General features: G+C 40.1%; 1 protein-coding gene across 5 annotated transcripts in view; it reads left to right on the forward strand.

Annotated features, from left to right (window-relative positions):
- ckap5 (cytoskeleton associated protein 5) overlaps positions 1-20,224 on the forward strand; it is a 42,140-nt gene extending 21,916 nt beyond the window's left edge. For 2 of the 5 annotated variants that reach the window (XM_012920485.3, XM_012920486.3), the window contains exons 23-45: positions 145-273; positions 463-657; positions 741-867; positions 1,329-1,414; positions 1,647-1,757; positions 2,178-2,300; positions 4,388-4,537; positions 4,607-4,810; positions 4,890-5,025; positions 5,836-6,029; positions 6,125-6,297; positions 10,254-10,277; positions 11,910-12,083; positions 12,189-12,309; positions 12,686-12,865; positions 12,961-13,148; positions 15,525-15,600; positions 15,688-15,876; positions 16,276-16,413; positions 16,749-16,832; positions 16,948-17,107; positions 17,197-17,315; positions 17,998-20,224. In XM_012920485.3, the coding sequence (XP_012775939.2) occupies positions 145-273; positions 463-657; positions 741-867; positions 1,329-1,414; positions 1,647-1,757; positions 2,178-2,300; positions 4,388-4,537; positions 4,607-4,810; positions 4,890-5,025; positions 5,836-6,029; positions 6,125-6,297; positions 10,254-10,277; positions 11,910-12,083; positions 12,189-12,309; positions 12,686-12,865; positions 12,961-13,148; positions 15,525-15,600; positions 15,688-15,876; positions 16,276-16,413; positions 16,749-16,832; positions 16,948-17,107; positions 17,197-17,315; positions 17,998-18,258 (3,342 nt within the window). In that variant the 3' untranslated portion in view covers positions 18,259-20,224. The remainder of the gene's footprint in view (positions 1-144; positions 274-462; positions 658-740; positions 868-1,328; positions 1,415-1,646; positions 1,758-2,177; positions 2,301-4,387; positions 4,538-4,606; positions 4,811-4,889; positions 5,026-5,835; positions 6,030-6,124; positions 6,298-10,253; positions 10,278-11,909; positions 12,084-12,188; positions 12,310-12,685; positions 12,866-12,960; positions 13,149-15,524; positions 15,601-15,687; positions 15,877-16,275; positions 16,414-16,748; positions 16,833-16,947; positions 17,108-17,196; positions 17,316-17,997) is intronic. The other 3 variants (XM_012920487.3, XM_023155677.3, XM_012920488.3) reach the window with 3 other exon arrangements.
- The last annotated feature ends 1,692 nt before the right edge of the window (positions 20,225-21,916 follow it).

Consider the following 21,916-nt stretch of genomic DNA (forward strand, 5'->3'; position numbering starts at 1 on the left):
TCCATTCCAGAGCTTTCCTGCTTTTGAGATTTTTACATGAAAATTTCATAAAAATATGAAAGTGCCATGAAGGAAACATGTTAATGAAAACAATAGTAAGATATATAGACCTAGATTGAATTGTGCTGGCAATTATTTCTGCAGCCAAATGTGAGGGCGACTGCCATGACCACACTTCAGGCCTGGGTGGAGCAGACTGGGATGAAGGACTGGCTGGAGGGAGAAGATCTTTCTGAGGAACTGAAGAGAGAGAATCCCTTTCTGCGACAAGAGGTACACACACACACACACACACCTATTCTTTTTGCTGTGTGGTCTCACAGAACATAACTTTGACTGTTCTGTTTTCTAGAGATGGATTTGAAATTTTAGTTGTTGGTGTTCCTTATTGCATGAATTGCAGCACAACGGGATGTAAGTAAGAGACTCATGTTTTGCTGGAAACCTCTCTGCATTCCCCAGGTGCTCGGCTGGTTAGCAGAGAAGTTGCCCACACAGAGGACTGTTCCAGGGGATCTGATGCTGTGCATTCCTCAGCTTTACGCCTGTCTGGAGGACAGAAATGGAGATGTGCGCAAAAAGGCTCAGGATGCCCTTCCTACCTTTATGATGCATCTTGGCTACGACAAGATGACCAAAGCGACAGGCAAACTCAAAGTACGAACCTACGGGATATTTTTGCTTCTTGACCACAAATAGTGAGTAGGGATTAATGTCCTCTTACTCTCATCTCCCCTCAGCCTGCCTCTAAGGATCAGGTGGTATCCATGTTGGAAAAGGCCAGAGCAGTGATGCCAGCTAAACCTGCGGCGCCAGCCAAAACGGGGGGAGGGAAAGGATCTGCAGAGCCAAATAGAGCTGCTTCAGGTATTTTTAATATTTTAGCATAGTCCCGAGTACGTGTTCAGAACATTTCGGTGGTACTCAAATTTATCTAAACAATGGATTGCATTTAATATTACAGGAATGGTTAAAAAAAAGTAAATGCCACCAATACAGCCAGTCTTTATCCTGATGATAAAGGTGAAGCTTGGTGGTTGAAGGTTGCTGTTGTTAAGACTGTATTGGACTTTTTCTCATGTGTAACTAAATAATGATGGAACCCTTTTTAGCTTTTAAATCCCCTGTTTTGTTTTAAGTGTACTTGTTCATGTTTAAGAGTGATGCCTTTTTTTTGATCTCCTCTCCTTCACAATGAACCCTCTTCAACTGGTCTAACAATAGAACTCAGGATTTCATTGGAGAGAAGTTTGTCATTTCCTGTTAGGCTTGCAGGTATGAGCTAAAATGGCCAGACCATTCTATTAATTTGAATCTGTCCTCTGCAGCCTCCAGGTCTCAACTACCAAGTGAAGACGTCGCTGATAGTAAACCAGAAGTTAAGAAAGTCCGAGGTGGAATGGCTGCTAAGAAGGTATTTATGCTTCTCACGTGTGTGTGAGTGAACATTATTCATTTTGTGTACTGCACTCAGCAGATACAAGGTGCTTTATAAATTAAGTCAGTACAGTATGGTTTGCCATGCCATGCACATTTGCGACTGGGTTTTTTTTTTTTTTTTTTTTTTTTTCTTTTACACTATTTTCTTATCAGTTAATTCAGGACTAAGAAGTTGTAAACACAATATGGTTTTTCTACTCACCCAGCCTCCCTCCCCACCTGAGGAACCCATCCCTCCCCCTTCTTCCAAGGACAAGGACAATAATGGTAGTAAAAAGCCTTCCAGCAAAGGGAAGGCTGCTGGTGGCAATCAACAGGTAGATGTTCAAGTGGTGTTTAGTGATGAAAGTCGGCTCAGAACTTCATTTGAACTGTCCCTGCTCTCTCCCAGTACATCAGGAGCAGAGTTTCTCACTGGGCTCTTTTTAACTCTTTTCAGCCTCTCTCTCTCTCGCCGTGGTTGTGTCAAAAATGCACTAACTTGGTTGCAAAAACAAAATTGATAGTTCACACAGGATTCAGGTTTCACTTAACTGCATGAATGTGTGTGTCAGACTTCAGCGTTGCAACCTGCCTTGCATAACACCTCCTATATTTCTTCTTTCTGCAGTGTGTTACTTACAAGCTCTTCCTCTCTTCATTTGACATTAGAAAACATTACTATGCTCACACATCCACAGGCAGAACAATGTTTAATTCAGCTGTTCTCACTATGAATTTGCTGTTGCTTCCCTCAGGGTGCTGCTGGTAAGAAGCCTGTGTCTAAAGGTCTGAAGGATGATGAAGATAAGTCTGGGCCACTCTTCATCCTCATCGCCAATGCGAAGGAACAGAGGATCAAAGAGGAGAAGCAATTGAAGGTACCAGTAGATGGAAAAACAGCAATAGGGCATGTCTTTGTGGACTTTCTAATTGTAGGTGTGTCCTTTGGGCTGCTGGACTTTGTTTTAGACTCGTGAAGTCTAAAAACATGAAATTTAAGAACTAAGGTTATTATTTATTTATTTATTTATTTATAAGCTGAAATTTAAATTAAACATTAGATATTGTTCTGTGTGCAGTGCGCTAAACACCACAATGAAACAGAGAACCAACCTAACATGAAGTGACAGGAAGCTAACATACTCAACAACACATCAAAAGAATAGAAGTCCTATAAAAGAACACAAGTTTTATTGGCACAGACAAAGGCTTTGACTTTGAAATGAAACATACACAATCTGGTGATCAAAATATGCTGGTTGTACAGCTGACGTCAAAGTTTAATAGACAAAGACCAGTGTGTTGTCTCTATAGATGATGTACACGTGAATATAATTTTGGCACAAATGAAACTTCCAGAGGAGCCGTCATAGGGCAAGGGCACTCTGGGCAGGTCACCAGTCCATTGCAGGGTCCATACAAAGACAGGCAAGCACATACTCATATCCTCATGTATAGCTAATTTTTAGACGCTCCAATTTAACCAAATTGGAGAAATGGAAGAAAACCATCGCAGATAAGAAATCTCTATGCAGCATAAGATCAGGTTTGTACCCAAACTTTTATTACTTTGAGGAGAAAGTACAGGAGAGAAGAAGACTTGAGAATTAAAAGCAGCTCTAAAAATATATAGAAATACTTTTGTCTTATTAATGGGCAATAATGAATATTAGAGAGAAAAATGTCTTTCAAATTCAACTGCTCATTGGTTTCCATTTTAGACTGTTTTTCTCCCCCCCCCCATTTGTTTCATTTTTCCAAAAAACCACCTTTATTTATGAATAACTGAGTTTGTCTGTAAGCCTTTAAAGGAGAATGTGGTGAGAAGCAATAATAACAGCATTCTGAAGTTTCTGTGCTGCTGAAAACAAGATGTTATGAAGGTGTAGCTATTAATTAATTAATATTAACAATAATTCACTGTTCGGTATAATAACCCTCAGGTCAGTGGCTCAGTTTTACTGGCCCAGTTTTACTGGTACACACCTACCCAGTAGTTATACAAGGTGGTTACAGGAACAGCGCCGCTGTGTTGGATACTACAAACACGTTTTGGTTTTGTTTTTTTCATTCTACCTGAGCTCAGTCTGTCTGTAACTGCTCGGCCTCTTTGCTCTTCGCGGTGTGTAAACAGACTCTGGCTCCATGTTAAACTACGCCAGCGTCATCATCACTGCTGCTGTTGTCTTATCAGGGTTTCTGTTTAAAACTGGGGCCTGTGTGGCCTTAATGTCACACCTTTTATTTACACAATGCTCCTAAATAAGTTTGTATTACAGCCCCGTTTTTAGTTGCAAATGTGGGTGAAACACTTGAGTTCCCATTTCCATCGTGACAGCAGCACGCTGCACAGCCGCGGTTTATTCGAAGTTTTTATAATCAGATGCTTCAAAATACTTGATGACTCATTGCAGCTCTATTTTTCATGTATGTCCAAAATCATTTGCACCTTTTTGTTCTATGTTCCCTATTAATTACCACCAGTACCACTTTAAATGCTACAGATTGTGGTTCACTTATAATACAGAAACCCATTTGCTGCACACGTATATAGCTCTTAAATGGAATAATAAAGAGCTGTTGTAACGTATTGTACTGAAAAAAAGCAGCATCAGCTCCAATTACAGTATCTTAATTACGAGATACTATAATTAAGATGCTGTGTAAACTACACACTTGTAGTTAAGAAATTGTTACTCTTTTTTTGTGTGAACACAACACCTCCAGTTTAATGTATGTCAGAGAAAGGGAGATTGTAATCATTCTCATCATCATGATGCAAAATGAATGAAATGGTAGAATACATGTAGCCTCTGTAGGACTGTTGAATACCAGTTAAACCATTTAAAGGCATTTTCATAGTGTTGCATTGTGATAAAATTAGATGTGCAAAATGTATTTTATTTTATTTTTTGGTGAAATATGACATGTCTGCTTAAGTAAAAAGAAAACGTTTTTGTTGTAGATTCTGAAGTGGAACTTCATCACCCCTCGAGATGAATATGTGGAGCAGTTGAAAACTCAAATGTCCACCTGTTTTGCAAAGTGGCTGCAAGATGAGCTGTTTCACTTCGACTTCCAAAGACATGTCAAGGCCATTGGAGTCATGATTGAGGTATTGGCTGGTCCTCTTCCTACTGCAGTGCGTTTTGTTTGCGTTTCACTAATGAAGTCTGTTTAACAGAGGTTGGAGAGTGAGAGTGAAGCCACCATCAGCTGTCTGGACCTGATTCTGAAGTGGTTCACCCTGCGGTTTTTTGATACCAACACCACAGTCCTGATGAAGGTGCTTGAGTATCTAAAATTGCTGTTTGCCATGCTGAATAGAGAGAACTACCACCTGACGGAGTATGAAGCCAACTCCTTCGTCCCCTACCTCATACTTAAGGTGAGTACATATCCGAATGGGACCTCTTCATTTATTTTCTTCCTCACTCCATCCGCTGAGCATCTTCCCTCATATTTAGGTTGGAGAATCAAAAGATGTGGTTCGCAAAGATGTTCGGGCTATCCTGGCCATGCTATGCAAGGTTTATCCAGCATCCAAGGTCTTCCCTTTCCTCATGGATGGAACCAAATCCAAAAACTCCAAACAGAGAGCTGGTAGGTTTTCTTTGGTTAGTCTTTGCTGCACCACATGACTATCAGTCCTCTTCTGTTTGTGCCAATTTTTTTTTTATAGCTATAAAACAAAAATTGCATTAGAAATGAAAGCTGTGTGGCAGGATTTTGATTTGGGGAAGGAAAATGTTCTTTTCAAGCTCTGTCAGCTCCAGCAATTCAGGAAGACATCTGTAGCGATAGGTTGGGTGTTAGGAGAAAGACGAGGGCAAACAGAAACTGGACCGAAGACTCACTATGGGAGACAGGGCCAGAGTTTACTAATTAAATGTAGTAGTGGTGTATAAACCTACAGGGAGGAAAAAGAAATGCTCAGTGCATTATGGGAAGCCTAAGCCTATTGTAACATAAGCATATAAGCTTTATCAGAAAGAAAAGTTTTAGGCCTAATCTTAAAAGTAGAGCATGTATGTCTCTTAAATCCAAACTAGGAACTGGTTCCTTAGTAAATAGCTGAAGATTTTGCCTCCCATTCTACTTCTATGAAACACAAGTAAGTCTGCAGTCCAAGTGCAAAATTGCTGTTAGGTTAATAAGGTACTATAAGGTACTGAGGAGGCCATTAGACTGGAACCGGGGGGGAATTCAAGTGAGAATGGACAACTGAAACACCAAATGGCTTAGGGAAACCACAGAAGACATTTAAGTGGGTGATTGCAGGAAGGAGAGAGAGAGAGGAATAGACAATTTATCGACTGTATGGCCTTCACATTTATGTGAAGCTGTATGTAGAGAAATGCAGGGGAAATACTGTAACACATTGTAATTGTGTTGTGTTTTTGTTTTTCTCAGAATGTCTGGAGGAGTTAGGTTGTTTGATAGAGGGCTATGGGATGAATGTATGCCAGCCTACTCCAGCTAAGTCTCTGAAAGAAATTGCTGTGCACATTGGTGACAGAGACACATCTGTACGCAATGCTGCCCTCAACACTGTGGTGGCTGTCTACAACGTCTGCGGGGATCAGGTCTACAAACTTATAGGAAATGTAAGATGAGCACTGGTCCTGGTCATGTTTTGGTAAGACTTCACATGAAATTGTACTCTGCACTCTTTGACATGCTTCTATCCCTGTGCCTCCAGTTGTCGGAGAAGGACATGAGTATGCTAGAAGAGAGAATAAAGCGATCAGCAAAGAAGGCACCCACAGCTGTGGCCAAACAGACTGCAACAGATCGGTCTCAGAAGGAGCACCCAACAAACTCCAATGCCACCTTCCTCCGCAAGCCTGCACAGGAAGACCCTAATAAGCTTAAGTATGTCCCCTCTGATTATGAGTTTGTCTCAACTAAATAAAAAAATAAAAAGGACCCTCACCAAGAGATAAGAATATTGATGAGGGGGAAAAATCATTGTGTGATTACTGCTTGGTGACAGTGCACAGCAGGCCTTTGAAACGGCTATTCTTCAAGTTTAGCGACTGGTTACAGTAGGGCAGAAATACTAGAAGTTTTCACATATAGTTTAAAGCATGATACAAATCACTTAAGGCACTGGTCTTGTAAAAATGACCCTTGTTGTAATGAGGTTGACGGTTTCTTGGTTGTGCCTGCACGAATCCCAACACATTAACAACTCGATGCTAAAACTTTACTGACTCTTCAGTGTAAAAGTAAGCTTCATGTCAGCTGATACAGTTAATTTGCCCCAGAAAAAATATTAGTAATCCAGGAGAGCAGTTTGAAACTACTATACATCTTAGAGTCATAGTGGGGAAAGACTGGACTGGAGTACCTGGAGAGAACCTACGTAGGCACAGGGAGAACATGCAGACAAAAACAGGATGCAGTCAGCTGGCAGATTCAAACCAGGAACCATCTTGCTAGTAGGTGACAATGCTGCCACTACACCTCTTTGCTGGCAGCATTTTATTTTCTGTGCCACTAAAGTGCCATTAGGTAACTGTTGTTGTGATTCGGTGCGTTATAAGTAAAATTGAATCGGTTTGATAAAGCTGTCATAGTTTGAGAGTTACTGGCTCAACATTGACCCTTTCATTATGCACAGTGAATTATTGTAGCATGTAGTTTTGTGGACCAGTGCACAAGGGAGCAGCTTCAGCTTCACAGTAAACTAAATGGAAGACCAGTATGACCAGTATAACATTAACCTCCTAAGACCCGAACTCTTCCACGGCATGCATTTTTAATTTGTCTTTGATATTTGGGCATATTGGGGCCCGATGAATGTAAAAACAAAGAATTACCAGATTTAATTTTTTTATTTTATTTTTTTTACCTGATTTTTGTTTCTAAGAAAAATGAGAGCCACATATGAGGATATTTGTTTAAAATTTCGATAGAACAGTAGCAGTATAATGTCCTCGTAAGTGGATATTCAATTCAATTTTATTTATATAGCGCCAAATCACAACATAAGTCGCCTCAAGGCGCTTCATAGATACAGAGAAAAACCCAACAATCATATGACCCCCTATGAGCAAGCACTTTGGCGACAGTGGGAAGGAAAAACTCCCTTTTAACAGGAAGAAACCTCCGGCAGAACCAGGCTCAGGGAGGAGCGGCCATCTGCTGCGACCGGTTGGGGTGAGAGAAGGAAGACAGGATAAAAGACATGCTGTGGAAGAGAGACAGAGGTTAATAACAGATATGATTCAGTGCAGAGAGGTCTATTAACACATAGTGAGTGAGAAAGGTGACTGGAAAGGAAAAACTTAATGCATCATGGGAATCCCCCGGTAGCCTACGTCTATTGCAGCATAACTAAGGGAGGATTCAGGGTCACATGGTCCAGCCCTAACTATATGCTTTAGCAAAAAGGAAAGTTTTAAGCCTAATATTAAAAGTAGAGATAGTGTCTGTCTCCCAAATCCAAACTGGAAGCTGGTTCCACAGAAGAGGGGCCTGAAAACTGAAGGCTCTCCCTCCCATTCTACTTTTAAATACTCTAGGAACAACAAGTAGGCCTGCAGAGCAAGAGCGAAGTGCTCTAATAGGGTGATATGGTACTACAAGGTCATTAAGATAAGATGGGGCCTGATTATTTAAGACCTTGTATGTGAGGAGCAGGATTTTGAATTCAATTCTGGACTTAACAGGAAGCCAATGAAGGGAAGCCAATACAGGAGAAATATGCTCTCTCTTTCTAGTCCCTGTCAGGACTCTTGCTGCAGCATTTTGGATTAACTGAAGGCTTTTCAGTGAGTTTTTGGACATCCTGATAATAATGAATTACAGTCGTCCAGCCTGGAAGTAATAAATGCATGAACTAGTTTTTCAGTGTCACTCTGAGACAGGATGTTTCTAATTTTAGAGATGTTGCGCAAATGGAAGAACGCAGTCTTACATATTTGTTTAATATGTGCGTTGAAGGACATGTCCTGGTCAAAAATGACTCCAAGGTTCCTCACAGCGTTACTGGAGGCCAAGGTAATGCCATCCAGAGTAAGAATCTGGTTAGATACCATATTTCTAAGATTTTCAGGGCCGAGTACAATAACCTCAGTTTTATCTGAATTAAGAAGCAGAAAGTTAGCAGTCATCCAGGTCTTTATGTCTTTAAGACATTCCTGCAGTTTAACTAATTGGTGTGTGTTATCTGGCTTCATGGACAGATAGAGCTGGGTGTCATCTGCATAGCAGTGAAAATGTATGCTATGTCTTCTAATGATACTGCCTAAGGGAAGCATGTATAATGTAAACAGAATTGGTCCTAGCACTGAACCCTGTGGAACTCCATAATTAACCTCAGTGTGTGACGAGGACTCTCCATTTACATGAACAAATTGGAGTCTATTAGATAGATATGATACAAACCACTGCAGTGCAGTACCTGTAATACCTACAGCATGTTCTAATCGCTCTAATAGGATATTATGGTCGACAGTATCGAACGCTGCAGTGAGGTCTAGCAGGACAAGCACAGAGATGAGTCCACTGTCAGAGGCCATAAGAAGATCATTTGTAACCTTCACTAAAGCTGTTTCTGTGCTGTCATGAGCTCTGAAACCTGACTGAAACTCTTCAAATAAGCCATTCCTCTGCAGATGATCTGTTAGCTGTTTGACAACTACTCTTTCAAGGATTTTTGATATGAAAGTAAGGTTAGAGATTGGCCTATAATTAGCTAAGACTGCTGGGTCTAGAGATGGCTTTTTGAGTAAAGGTTTAACTACAGCCAGCTTGAAGGCCTGTGGTACATAGCCGATTATTAGAGATAGGTTGATCATATTTAAGATTGAAGAATTAATTAATGGCAGGACGTCTTTGAGCAGTTTTGTAGGAATGGGGTCTAAAAGACACGTTGATGGTTTGGAGGAAGTAATTATTGAAGTTACTCAGAAAGATCAATTGGAGAAAAAGAGTCTAACTTAACATCAATGGTACTAAGAGTAGCTGTAGATAATATTACATCTGTGGGATGATTATTGGTAATTTTTCCTCTAATGATAAAAATTTTATTTGTGAAGAAGTTCATGAAGTCATTACTAGTTAACGTTAAAGGGATTGTTGGCTCAAAAGAGCTCTGACTTTTTGTCAGCCTGGCTACAGTGCTGAAGAGAAACCTGGGGTTGTTCTTATTTTCTTCAATCAGTGATGAATAGTAAGATGTTCTGGCTTTGCGGAGGGCTTTCTTATAAAGCAGCAAACTATTTCTCCAGGCTAAATGATGATCCTCTAAATTTGTGACACGATATCAGGCCCTTGTAGAGCAAAATTGAGTATTTTGGTCTAAATAACCCAAAATGTGATGTCCACATGTGGACGCCAGGTCCTAGGAGGTTAAGCTAAAAAAACATTCAATATGGTTTCTACAGTAGCCAAGTTAATCATCGTGTTTTATGAGGAAAGAAAAAAAAAAAAAAAGAATAAATAAAAATCTTAGAGGGATTTAGATTGTTGTAATATCTGCCGTAAATAGTTTGCATTATGAATTGTAACATGGCATTTCAAGGCAATCTATTCCAAATGTTTCCTGTGAGCATGTTAAACATTTGGTCCATTGTGTTTTGGTTGGGATGACTCTAATGCAGTCATACATCAGTTTGAATGTTTACTCACAACTTTGTCTGTCCCCTTCTTGTCTTGATATTCTGAGTCATTGCATGTTGGGTTCCTCTCATAAGGTTACTTGTCTAGTCTTCAACTAAAATCACCTTTCACTGGCCGACTGCTTGCCTTTCTCTTAACCCTTCCTCTTTCTTCCTCTGTGATTTCCTCCTTTTTTCTGCCTGCCTTCCTTTCTGGAGCAGAATAATGTATCGCACGTATAGGATGTGAGTACCAACTCCTCCTCCTTCCCCTCTTTTCTGTCTGTAGCCATTGTAAGAACTCGTCTCACTGTATTCTTGTTCAGTGTGTTCAATGTAAACTTGTTATTTCTGTTCTTTCTCTCTCATTTCTCTACTTTTAGAGGGTTATTTTTGCCAAATATTGTGGTTGCTGTTTCTTCAAACAGAAGCATGAAAATGTATCTTTTCCCCTCCTCTGTATTATGGTGATCTGAATTTTTGATTTTTGACCCAGAGGTGTGAATCACTCTTGCAGCCTTCTTGCTGATGTACATCACCCACCGTAGTACACTGGTTAAGCCAATGAGCTTTGCTGACATGTTTGTCTTTTTCACTTTTGTCAGTGGATTATGGTAAAATTTCAGTGTGTGCTGTTCTTTATTTTTCACTAAAAGAAGGGCCAATGTTTAAAGAATATTGTGATGGGCGTGTTGCACCGGCACTTAACAATATGTTATTGCAGCCTAACCTAAATTTTCAGGGTCTTTGGACTGCTGTGAAAATAGATTTCACCAAATTATGGGGTTACTTCAAAGTTCATGACATGAGTTTTAGAAGTTGCTGGGTACTTTCTAATTTTATAGCATGCTGTCTGCCCACCAAAGTTGCACGTTGGTGCGTTCCTAAATAAGTCGTAATGAGTTCGTAGTTGGAAATCTTTGGGTTTTTTTGTTTGTTTGTTTTTTGTTTTTTTTTTTGTTGGTTTTTTGGTTTTTTTTTGTGGAACTCCACCCTTAACTCAGATTTCCCACTCGGAAAATCAGAGCACACCAACATACCCTGAGTCAGTAATCCAAGATAACCGAACATAAACAGTAAAAAGCAAACCTGTAAATGTTTCATCTGTACTACCACTGCTGTATTTGTATTTATCAGGCTCTATCCATCTATAGCAAAAGCACTATACTGCATTGCTAGTGATGCCTGAATGGCTCCAACTTACTAAATCCTGTTTTTCCTCATTCTGTCTGGAATGTGCTAACTCAAGAGTGACATTACACCTTTCTGAGGTATCTGGATTCGTTCCCTCATTCTGGCCAAAACAAAAGGTTCCTTAAAATTTCAGTCTTGTTATAAAAGTACAAAGTTTTTCTTTTTACAAAATCAATGTCATAGGTCCTTTATGCAAATAGCTGAGGCTATGCTGCTGAAATACGTTACCAGCTGGATAAATCACTTTCATCAACCTGTTATTTGTTATCAATGTAATGAACAGTAGCCTTTTATCTGGTTGTCCACATGACTTTTTCCCCATCTCGCTGAAGGATACAAACTCAATGTCTTTAAAATCAGTGCTGCTCTGTTTCTGTTCAGACAGTCCCAGTGAAATTTGGTTGATCAGACAATTCTCACACATACAAGTCCTGTGTTGGAATGCAGTGATTCATAGAAATGTGACATTTGAGAGTTTCAAACTCATTTATTAATCATATTAAATTGGATAAACCCTTCTTTAGGCTGAGGATATTCACTTATATCCACATTATCTCTCAAAGCTTGAAGTTGTGTGAGGACTGGAGCTAAGCAGCACTGATGGATTATTATGCTCAACTAAATTTAGTGTCTTGTCTTCTTTTCCCACCACCTGTCTTCCAATCCCTCCCTCAATCTATCTAGCCAAGCCCGTCAGAATGCACAGCACACAGAGTCCCTGCATCCATCCATCCCCAAGGAGTTCCAGCTAGACCTGGATATGATTGAGATGGACCAGGGTAGAGTGTGCGAGCTGCCGGACCTTGTCCAACACAAGCTGGATGAGCTGCTGGAGCCCATCATGATCCCTGAACCCAAGTAAACAACCTCAGTCCTGATAATTAAGCGCACACACAAGCAACACAAACAAGAAAGAAGTGAACATTTGAGGTTTAATGCTTCTTTGCAATTTTGTGTTCAAAGGATGCGTTCGGTCTCGCCACACTTTGATGAACTGCACAACAGCACGGCTTCCACCATCAACTTTGTCATCTCTCAGGTTGCGAGTGGTGACATCAACACCAGCATCCAGGCGCTGGCACAGGTAAACAAACATATTTTGCACAGAGCACATTTTCAACTGATTGGATATGAAATATTTAGTAAACTGTCAACCACCACTCGCAGTAATCATTAATGAAGCAGAAGAGTTTCTTTAAAAAACACGGTGACTTTGCACTGCTAGGAAAACATGGCACAGGTCTTTCTTTCCCCCCCCTTCTTTTCAGGAATGGATATTTTCACATGATAGTCAGGATGTATTTATTTGTTTATTGACACAAGCACTACAAAGATACTCCTGTCACAACTTGATGCATAAATGTTGGTGAATAAAAGTATAATGGTATCCCTGAACCCATGCTCAGTGTTCCCAAATAGCATTTCTCTCTAAATCTGAAGGATTTTACTTTCCTCTGCAGATTGATGAGGTACTGCGACAGGAGGACAAAGCGGAAGTGATGTCGGGACACATTGATCAGTTTCTTATTGCAACCATCATGCAGCTGAGGCTCATCAACAGCACGCACATGGCTGACGATCGGGTGGATAAGAAGGATATCATAAAGTTGTATAGCTGCATCATAGGAAACATGCTGTCTGTGAGTTGTGCCTACACAGTAATCACATCTGTTAGCTTGATTTGAGAGGAGGATGCTGATGTCTTTATGGACCTCCTCTTGTTCCTTTCTACTAGCTGTTCTCTATGGAGTCCCTGGCCAGAGAGGCATCTATGGGTGTGTTGAAGGACCTGATGCATGGTCTGATAACGTTGATGCTGGACAGCAGAGTGGAGGATGTAGAAGATGGAACACAGGTCATCAGGTCTGTCAACCTGCTTGTAATCAGAGTCCTGGAGAAGTCTGACCAGACCAACATGATCAGGTCAGTAAGAAGAAACTCCTCACTGCGATAACTTCAGCTAACTTCTGTGTGTGTATCTGTATTATTATTTCATTCTTTCTTTTACGGCTTTAAGTCCAGAGAGGTCAGTTTTGTGTTACTAAGGTGGGCGGCTGAATCACCATAATAACCTATTCTGAACACACAACCTGGTTGGGAGCCAGTTACATTCAGTGTTTCAGTTTACGATCAGCAGAAAGCGCCACAGTCTTCCATTTTATTTACATAAATAATTCATCATCAACATGTTTCCCTTTATCTTGCAGTTTTTCAGCAGGACCCTGCTGGAAAACCAGCTGCACAGCTGATAAATGAGCCTTTTTTAGTTTCAAAGAGACAGATTTTGGGGTATTACCCAAAGTCTGAACTGCATCGATCCACGTGCTCAGTGTCCATGGTTACCATGGTTACTGCAGAAGCTGCTGTGAATTAAACAGCTGGCACTGCGCTAACTTGCGGGTGGGATGAGTGTTTGTTTTTCATTACAACAGAATTGTCTGACTTGGTTGACTTAAGTTAACTTGTAGTTTAGGAGTATCATAGATAACGCCCACGTGAGTGTGTCCTCAGAAATCTGGACTCGTGTGGACTTTCCAACGACATAGTGGTAACTGTACACCACAATACTGAAATAGACTATTACGGAAATTACTGCTAGCATCCAGAAATCTGATGTGTTTCATAGTTTCTAACAAGTCTTTGACACTTAAACGTAACATGACCAAAACGCCAACATTAAAAATTTTTTAAAAAAGCACACACCACACAAATCAGATGTTGTTCTGATTTCATTTTTATTTTAGTAAACTCAGAAAATTCTAACAGAGAGCTGGTGCTTAGATTATCGCTGAATAAACATTTCTTTAAAAACAGATGATGTAATAATTTCTGGACAGGCTGGAGTCTTCAGTATCCACGAACAACGTGTTGGTTCAGATGCTTCTCTGCTTGTGATTTGAAATGCATTCTGGGATACCTGGCTGTCCCAAGTGGTAGGGCTGCTCAATGAATCGAATTTTAATCACGATTACGATCTGGGCTTTCAACGATCATTAAAAATGACTGAGCCGATTATTAGCCCCTCCCTTGTGCTTTACTCTCGCGCTGCTCCGTGTGGCAAATCGAGCGCACCTCTCTGCATTTCGAACACGTGTCACAACAATTAAGAGCAGCGGTCTCCAACCTTTTTTGCGCCACGGACCAGTTTATGCCCGACAATATTTTCATGGACCGGCCTTTAAGGTGTCACGGATAAATACAACAAAATAAAACTAGTACCGGTACCGAAAAAAAAGAAGATTTATTCATAACACACGTGAAAAGACCCAGGAAAACCGAATAAACGATAACAAAATAACACTGAAAACTGATTTAAAAACCCTGAAAACTATACATTTCACACCTGAGCCTCAACTCTCGCGGCCCGGTACCAAACGACTTACGGACCGGTACCGGTCCGAGGCCCGGGGGTTGGGGACCGCTGATTAAGAGGACCCGAGGGAAGCTCGGAAAGCTAAGCAGAAGTTATCTGGAGAGGAGAGTGACTGCCGCTGGTTGAAAAGAGAGGTAAAAAAAAACTTCAGTGGTGTGGAAACATTATGGGTCCGCAGAGTCAGACGTGGATCAAGTAGACATAGTGTGTAAACTTTGCTGCGGTGTCGTAGCTGCACCACAGAGCAGCACTGCAAAGTTCACTAAACATAGATGTTTACATTTTTCATTTATTTTTTATATTGCAAACATTTGCACTGTTATCAGTATTTGCACACTATTTTATATTATTTTTTGACAATCTTTAAAGTCATTTTTCAATACATTGTTATTGTTAAATAAATATTGTCAAATAATCGAGATCTCAATTTCAGTGAAAATGATCGTGATTATCATTTTTGCCATAATCGAGCAGCCCTACCAAGTGGACACTACCACCAGTTCATAGCAATCGATTATCTCGGCTCGACCTGTCTTGACTTAATTTAATATTTGCTTCTTTGGACTTCAACATGTAAAACCTTTTGTCTTGTTCCTGTTTCTTTCATTTAAGGAACATTTTTAAATTGCTACAACTGGTCTCCTTATTCAACGCATTTATGTCATTCATTTAGATTATTTTAGTGCTGGACTATTAACACATTCTAGCATCACTTTCTCCTGAGATTTTTTATTTATTAATTTTTTTTATTGAATTACTATTTGTTTGTTTTTAAACTACCAGTTGATATTGTGTTTACTGGCTGTTATAGTCCTTAATGTTCCTGTTTATTTAACTTGTTTTGTGTACGGGTGCTTTGTGACTGTTTTTCTGTGAAATTGACTTGACAAATAAACTTTACTTCTTTCCTTCCCGTCCCTTGGCAGTGCTCTGCTGGTGTTGCTTCAGGACACACTGGTCTCGACAGCTGGTTCCCCCATGGTCTCAGAGCTGGTCATGAAAGTAAGGGAACCTGATGTTAGTGCCAAACCTGCTGTCCACTAAAAATGCTTTAAACTGGACTTCTAACTCATGTTTATTTACATTCAGTGTTTGTGGAGGGTTATCCGCTTCCTCCCAGAGACCATCAACAACATAAACCTGGACCGGATCCTGCTGGATGTCCACAACTTCATGAAAGTTTTTCCCAAAGAGAAACTTAAGCAGCTCAAGAGCGATGTCCCACACAGGACCCTCAAGACGCTGCTACACACACTCTGCAAGCTCACCGGGGCAAAGGTAACACACACAGTAGCTGAGTGGTTAATACTAGCGCTTCACAGCAAAAATAAAAGTTGCTGTTTTGAATCCCTTGGTTTGCTTGGGTTCCATTTGTGGAGTTTGCATGCTCCCTTTAGAGTGCCATCTAAATGTATGGTTCAGTGCAACTTGTTGTCTAAAGAGCTTTGAATGGACACTAAAACAAGAAAAGCTCTTATAGAAGTTATATAAGAAAACTAAACAGGTATTGCAATACCTGTTTAGTAACCCATACATAGGTCCAGGTCACATTATTTTACCATTCATTCATGCTTAATGCTTTTGATAAAGTTTTGAATTGGACTCTTTTTAAATGAGTATTTAAAATGTTCATTTATTGATGACTCTTTCCTATTGCTTTGTATTAATGATGATCAGATCCTTGACCACCTGTCGATGATTGAGAATCGTAACGAGTCTGAGTTGGAGGCCCATCTGAGGCGGGTAGTCAAACACTCTGGAAACCTGGCGGGACTCAAGAGTGACCGGAGCAACGAGAAGGGGGGACTGCGTATAGTAAGTAACGCATAAAACTCGGCAATGATTCTATAAATGGAGAATGTTCCATCAGAGTTGTGAGTTTATGTTGAGCAGAATGCTGATTTACAAGTTAAATAAAATTCTACTTTTTCTTGTGTGAATATGTGTTTTATTCCTCCGGGGTTTTTTCTCTCTTCTCCTCCCCGGTGCTTTTCTTAGACGATCCAGTTTTTTACCATTTCTTCCTGCACTAAATGTGACGGCAGTGTTCAGGAAAAAGCATGATGTAGCAAATCCATTGAGTCCAGAGGGTTAAATAATTGAACTGTCAACTACTACTGAGTTACACTATCCTGATGTTTCTTTTGCAGGACGATCGGATGTCAAAGGCAAAGGTCAGTGACATTCTGTCTGAAATCTTCAAGAAGATCGGCTCCAAGGAGAACACTAAAGAGGTCAGCATCGCTCCTGTTTGAAAATCAAAGCAGCAGTGTAATTAATTTTGAAATACGTTTTATGATACTTTTGACCCTGGACAACAAAGTGAAGCATGAACACTCTCCTTTTCAGGGTTTGACAGAGTTATATGAGTACAAACAGAAGTACTCAGATGCAGACCTGGAACCGTTCCTCAAAAACACATCCCAGTTCTTCCAGAGTTACGTGGAGCGAGGCCTTCGCATGATTGAGTCTGAGAGAGAGGGGAAAACTCGAATCCAGACCACAGCAGGTACAGCTGTACCCCATGTTGTCATGGTGCTCTTTGGTTATTATCAATCAGGAATGTGTAGTAACATCTGTGTGTATGCTTCTCTGCAGTGATCCCTCAGCATGGTGTTGACTCCAGTCTGAGCAGCAACGAGGAGCTGAAGCCAGCTGTTTACTATGAAAGACTGAAGATTCTCAGACAAAGACAAGGCCTGGAAAACACTTCCAGGGTCAGTTGGTATTATTCATTTAGTAAAGTCACAATGCACTGATGAGCTACAGCTGCTTATCAAAGTAGTGTAGTGGCTATATTAATTTCTTAAAGTCCTCTCTCTTATACGAGAGAAGTACAGACGGACAAGCGCCTGTTTTTATGCGTTGTCATTAGCAACGACGATACAACAATGGCTTGTCCACTTGTTTATTTTCCACATAAACCTTTCACAATAAAGCTCAAGATCCTGTTGAGACTTTTCAAAATAAACTGAATCACGTGAAAGAGCATGCAGACTGTTTACGGATGAGAATTAAGAAAGAGCCGTCAGGTGCTAAAAAATAAACCTTAGACTCAAACGTTAGAACAGGCTTTTCCCCGCAGCACGCCATGTAATAAATACTCACAAAGAAAACGGCGGCCGTAACAACTTGTCTAAAAATGTATCGGTTAAAACACTCGACTCCAGCTATACAACGTGCAGCAGGAAACACTTCACGCAAGTCGAGCTGCCCGAGATTCACAGAATTTACAGAAAATGTCACATTTTTGTGATTTATATCGTTATCGGACGATAGAGGTCTTAAATATGAGATTTTGGTCATATCGCACAGCCCTAATTCCAGGATGAGTGTTTGTTAGTAGTGGTATGCAGCCTAAGCTAACGTGTCTTTTTGCCCTCTGTCTCCCTCCACCAGCAACAGAGTGTTGGGGGAAGTGAGGACGAGGCTCAGCAGCGACCCACCATCTCCTCCCTGCTGTCCTCAAAGCCGTCAGTGGCATCATCCACCGATATGCTGCAAAGCAAGCTGTCACAGCTGAAAGAGTCGCGGGAGCTGTACATGCAGGAGCACAACGTTCACTCCCCGACACACACCAACACCCGCTCAGCTTCACCAGCTGCCAACCTGGATGACCTGAAGAAACGCCTAGAGAGGATAAAGAGTAAGCGGCAGTGAAGCAGGAGCACCACATCATCTCATCCATTAACCTTGTGGAGTCCTCTAGTAAGAAATGGACCATCCACCTTTTTAACTCATGCTGTCTTTATATTGATGTTCTGCTGGAGGGAAAGGGAAGGACACAGGACCCCGCCTCAGATTTGAACCTGACTCCACCCACTGTGCCTGTATGTTGTTAGAAATAAAACGCACCCTGTAGAAACCATACAGGTGTTTTCAGCTACTGTTATCAGAATGTGAGTTATTGTTCATCAGAGTGAAAAGCTGAAGCCCTTCAGCAATATGAGAGGAGGGGCACCGGTGGTGTTGTAGTTGTTAGAGAATTAGGATCATGTACTTTGTTCTGTCTTTGCCCTCTATGTACACTCTGTATTATGAAGCTTCCTCAGCCACTTGTCTGCTCGTTTTTTTGTTTTGTATATATTGAACAGTTCAACACTTCTGTTGGCTGCAGGGGAAAATGTCAAGGACACAACAGTAGCAATATTCAGGTAGACGCCCAAAATGAGGTGCGTGACATGAGGTGAGTGCCCCTATTGGTCATACATAGTTTCTGTGATTTCAGCTTTGCATCAGTTCAGTATGATTTTAAAGAATGTGTTCAACACACTGAATTAAATTTACCTCAGCAGGAAATCTGAGAAGATGCTCTTAAATTTTATTTGCAAAAGCCTTTAGTTTTTCCCCTTTTCTGCCTTAGTAACATGTTATATTCTGATGTGAATCCAGTTGTCAGGTTTCATTCTCCACCTCTGAATAGGAGATGTCATTACTGGGAGAGTGAAATTTGCTGGGACAGGCTGATTTACTGCTGCACTGCTCAAGAGTTTAGCTTCAGTAATGAGTCCAGGTCATATTGATTATAAATAGGAATTAATGTTATATTCAGCTGAAAGGATAACCTTCAAAAAATTAATGTACTTAAAACCATTGTTTCACATTAACGGTCATTAACTAAATTTCAACTGTATAGCTGCATGAAGTCAAAGTAATAATAATAAAGGCTTTCTGTCCTCTGGCCCATGGTTGGCATCTCTAAGTGACACTGTAAAACTCCAGCACCTACTTTAATTAACGTGTCTAAAGTTTGTTTGTTTTTTGTTTTTTTGTCAATTTCAGACTTGAAAATATTGTAAGTTGAGTTGCATTTATTCAGATTCTGATGGATTATCTGCATCTTCTTTAACCAGATACTCAGATGATGGGCTTTCAGAAAGTATCTGGTTTGTTTTGTAGCTTTTTCTTGAGCTTTGTTATCACAGGAAGAGCAAAAGTGTAACCAAAAACATTGGCTGGTCCACACTTCGGTATAGGGTTTTAACTACTAGATGTTCTCTATTAATCTGCAGGTCATTTTCTCATTTTAGTGTATGCAATGGTTGACCCATCAGAAAACAGTGGGAAAATGTTTCAAACTCTCATCAGCTTGCACTGAAGGACGGGCTGATCTCATAACGGTCTCCTTTTGTCTGGATCTCTAAAGTAGACTCCTCCAGTCCACTTATTAGTGGTTTTGTAAACTAAATGAATCAGATCCATTGTTTTAGTAACTCCATCTGTTTTTGTAGTCTTGCTTCAGAGTCTAGAAGCTACTGTTTTCCCCCTGAAATGGGTTGGAGCTGGTGTACAATTAATGGTGCAGTTTAAAAAAACAAAAAAGGCTTATTTTGTTGAAGGAAGGAAGTGACCGCTGAGAATTTTTCTTACATGTGTGCAGTTGTGTTGCGCTGTGCTGTGGGTTTACACTCAGCTGTAAATAATGTATGTAAAACTCTCCATTAACCTTCACTTAACAAACCGCAGCCATGAAGCCAGACTGCAGGGTGAACGTGGTTGCCACTGTAAAGTGCATTGTCCAAACTTGTTCAGCAGAAGGAAGCACTCTGTGTTTGTAGGCTGTAGGAGCATGGCATGAGCCTGTGATTTTTATGTTATTCTGTAAATAAAGTTTACATCAATTAAACTGCTTATTACATCTCTTATTTCCAGCCCTCGGCCAATGAAGATAACTAAGGCTGTTAAGTCATCTGTTCCGTAGTTAATATTAAATACAAAAACAGATGCTGAGTAAGTATGTAATTCCTTAGCCATGCTTGTATAATATGTTGTGGAATTTTTTTATTTTTTTTTCTGCCCTTAAAGGAGAAAATTTGTTGTTTTAGAACTTCTGTATTTGTAGGAGTGAAAAGACTCATCAATGGTTCTTCTGGGTTTTTCCAAAATTCATTGTTATTTGGTCTATAAAATATTAATGCCCTCCCTTTGGGAGGGGAAAATGGTTAAAGTACTATATGATATATAGTGACCACCAAATAACTGATTTTACAATGATGAACTTCACTTCTTTTTTTGGAGACCTGAAATGTAAACACAAGCTATAAATAAAGTAGACCTGACAGTCAACACAAAGATTGAGACATTCCAGGATCTGGACACAGACACACAGCAGGACAAAACGAGTGTAATGAGGAATTAAATTCAAATTTAGCAGCACTGAAAGTGAGAGAGAGAGAGAGACCTTTGACCTTTTAATTTGCCCCTCAATAAGATGTGAAACACGATGTAAAATAATCCCAAAAGTATCCAGTGGCAGTGCTGGGAATTTTTTTTTTTTTTTTTCCTCCTGCCTACACGGAATGGGATGACACTTTGATTTCTGTATGTAATAATTTCACACTTCTGCAGCCATATCATGTGAAAATGATCACAGATGTACACAAAAACATTTTTAAGAAGAATATGGCAGTGTTTGCATGAAACCAGTGAATTCATTTTTTAAAATGAATTATGAAGTATGTACTGATTTAGCAGTGAATGTGGGAGTTCTTGTGATTTCTAGGATGTAATGTCAAAATTTTGCAACCATAAAACTTGAAAATGATCAATGATCCACACAAAGACAGCTTGAACAACCATAGGGTTGATATCTGATGACGGTTGATAACAACTTGGTTGTTATATTCTTTGAAATGTGTAAATATAACCGTTTATCAGTTTGTATTTTGTGTGTATTATTTGTATGAGTGTGATTTTAGCACTGAATTATATGAAACCTGGCATCAACAACAAAGTGATTACAGATATACAGTATTTTTCTTATCCCAACCAAGGGAAATTAAACAACCTTGTGTCTTTGGGAGTATAAATTGCAGAATTTACGAGGTGCACCTAAAGGCACCATGAAAAGCGAACCCACAATGAGCCGTACATAGTGATGTAGGTGCGCAAATTATTGCGTAAATTTTCAAATGTGGACGGCGGTCTGCAGTTGCCAGTCAAAGCTGTTATGATGAGGTTGCACCCCGGTTTTACAGCATTATGGTAGTAATTACAATCAAACTTATGAGAAAGGAGACCCCTTGAACACAAATCAGCATGAGTACTAATAATGGGAGAAAGCATATCTGCAAAAAAAATTATTTGTAAAGAACTTGTTTTAGCGACCCCAGTCCCATTCACTAACATGGAGGAGTCAGGGTTTATGACCTATACTGCAGCCAGACACCTGGGCGCGACAGAAACGGTTTTGCTTCATTTTGGGAGAGCTGTTAGGTCGTCCATGTTTTATACAGTGATTGGTCTTATCACAACAGGTCAATAGTTTCTTCTATTTTAAAAGATCTCCTATGTATTTTGAATCAAAGTGATCCAATTT

Source organism: Maylandia zebra, linkage group LG7, assembly GCF_041146795.1.
Source record: "Maylandia zebra isolate NMK-2024a linkage group LG7, Mzebra_GT3a, whole genome shotgun sequence".
Lineage (NCBI taxonomy): Eukaryota > Metazoa > Chordata > Actinopteri > Cichliformes > Cichlidae > Maylandia > Maylandia zebra.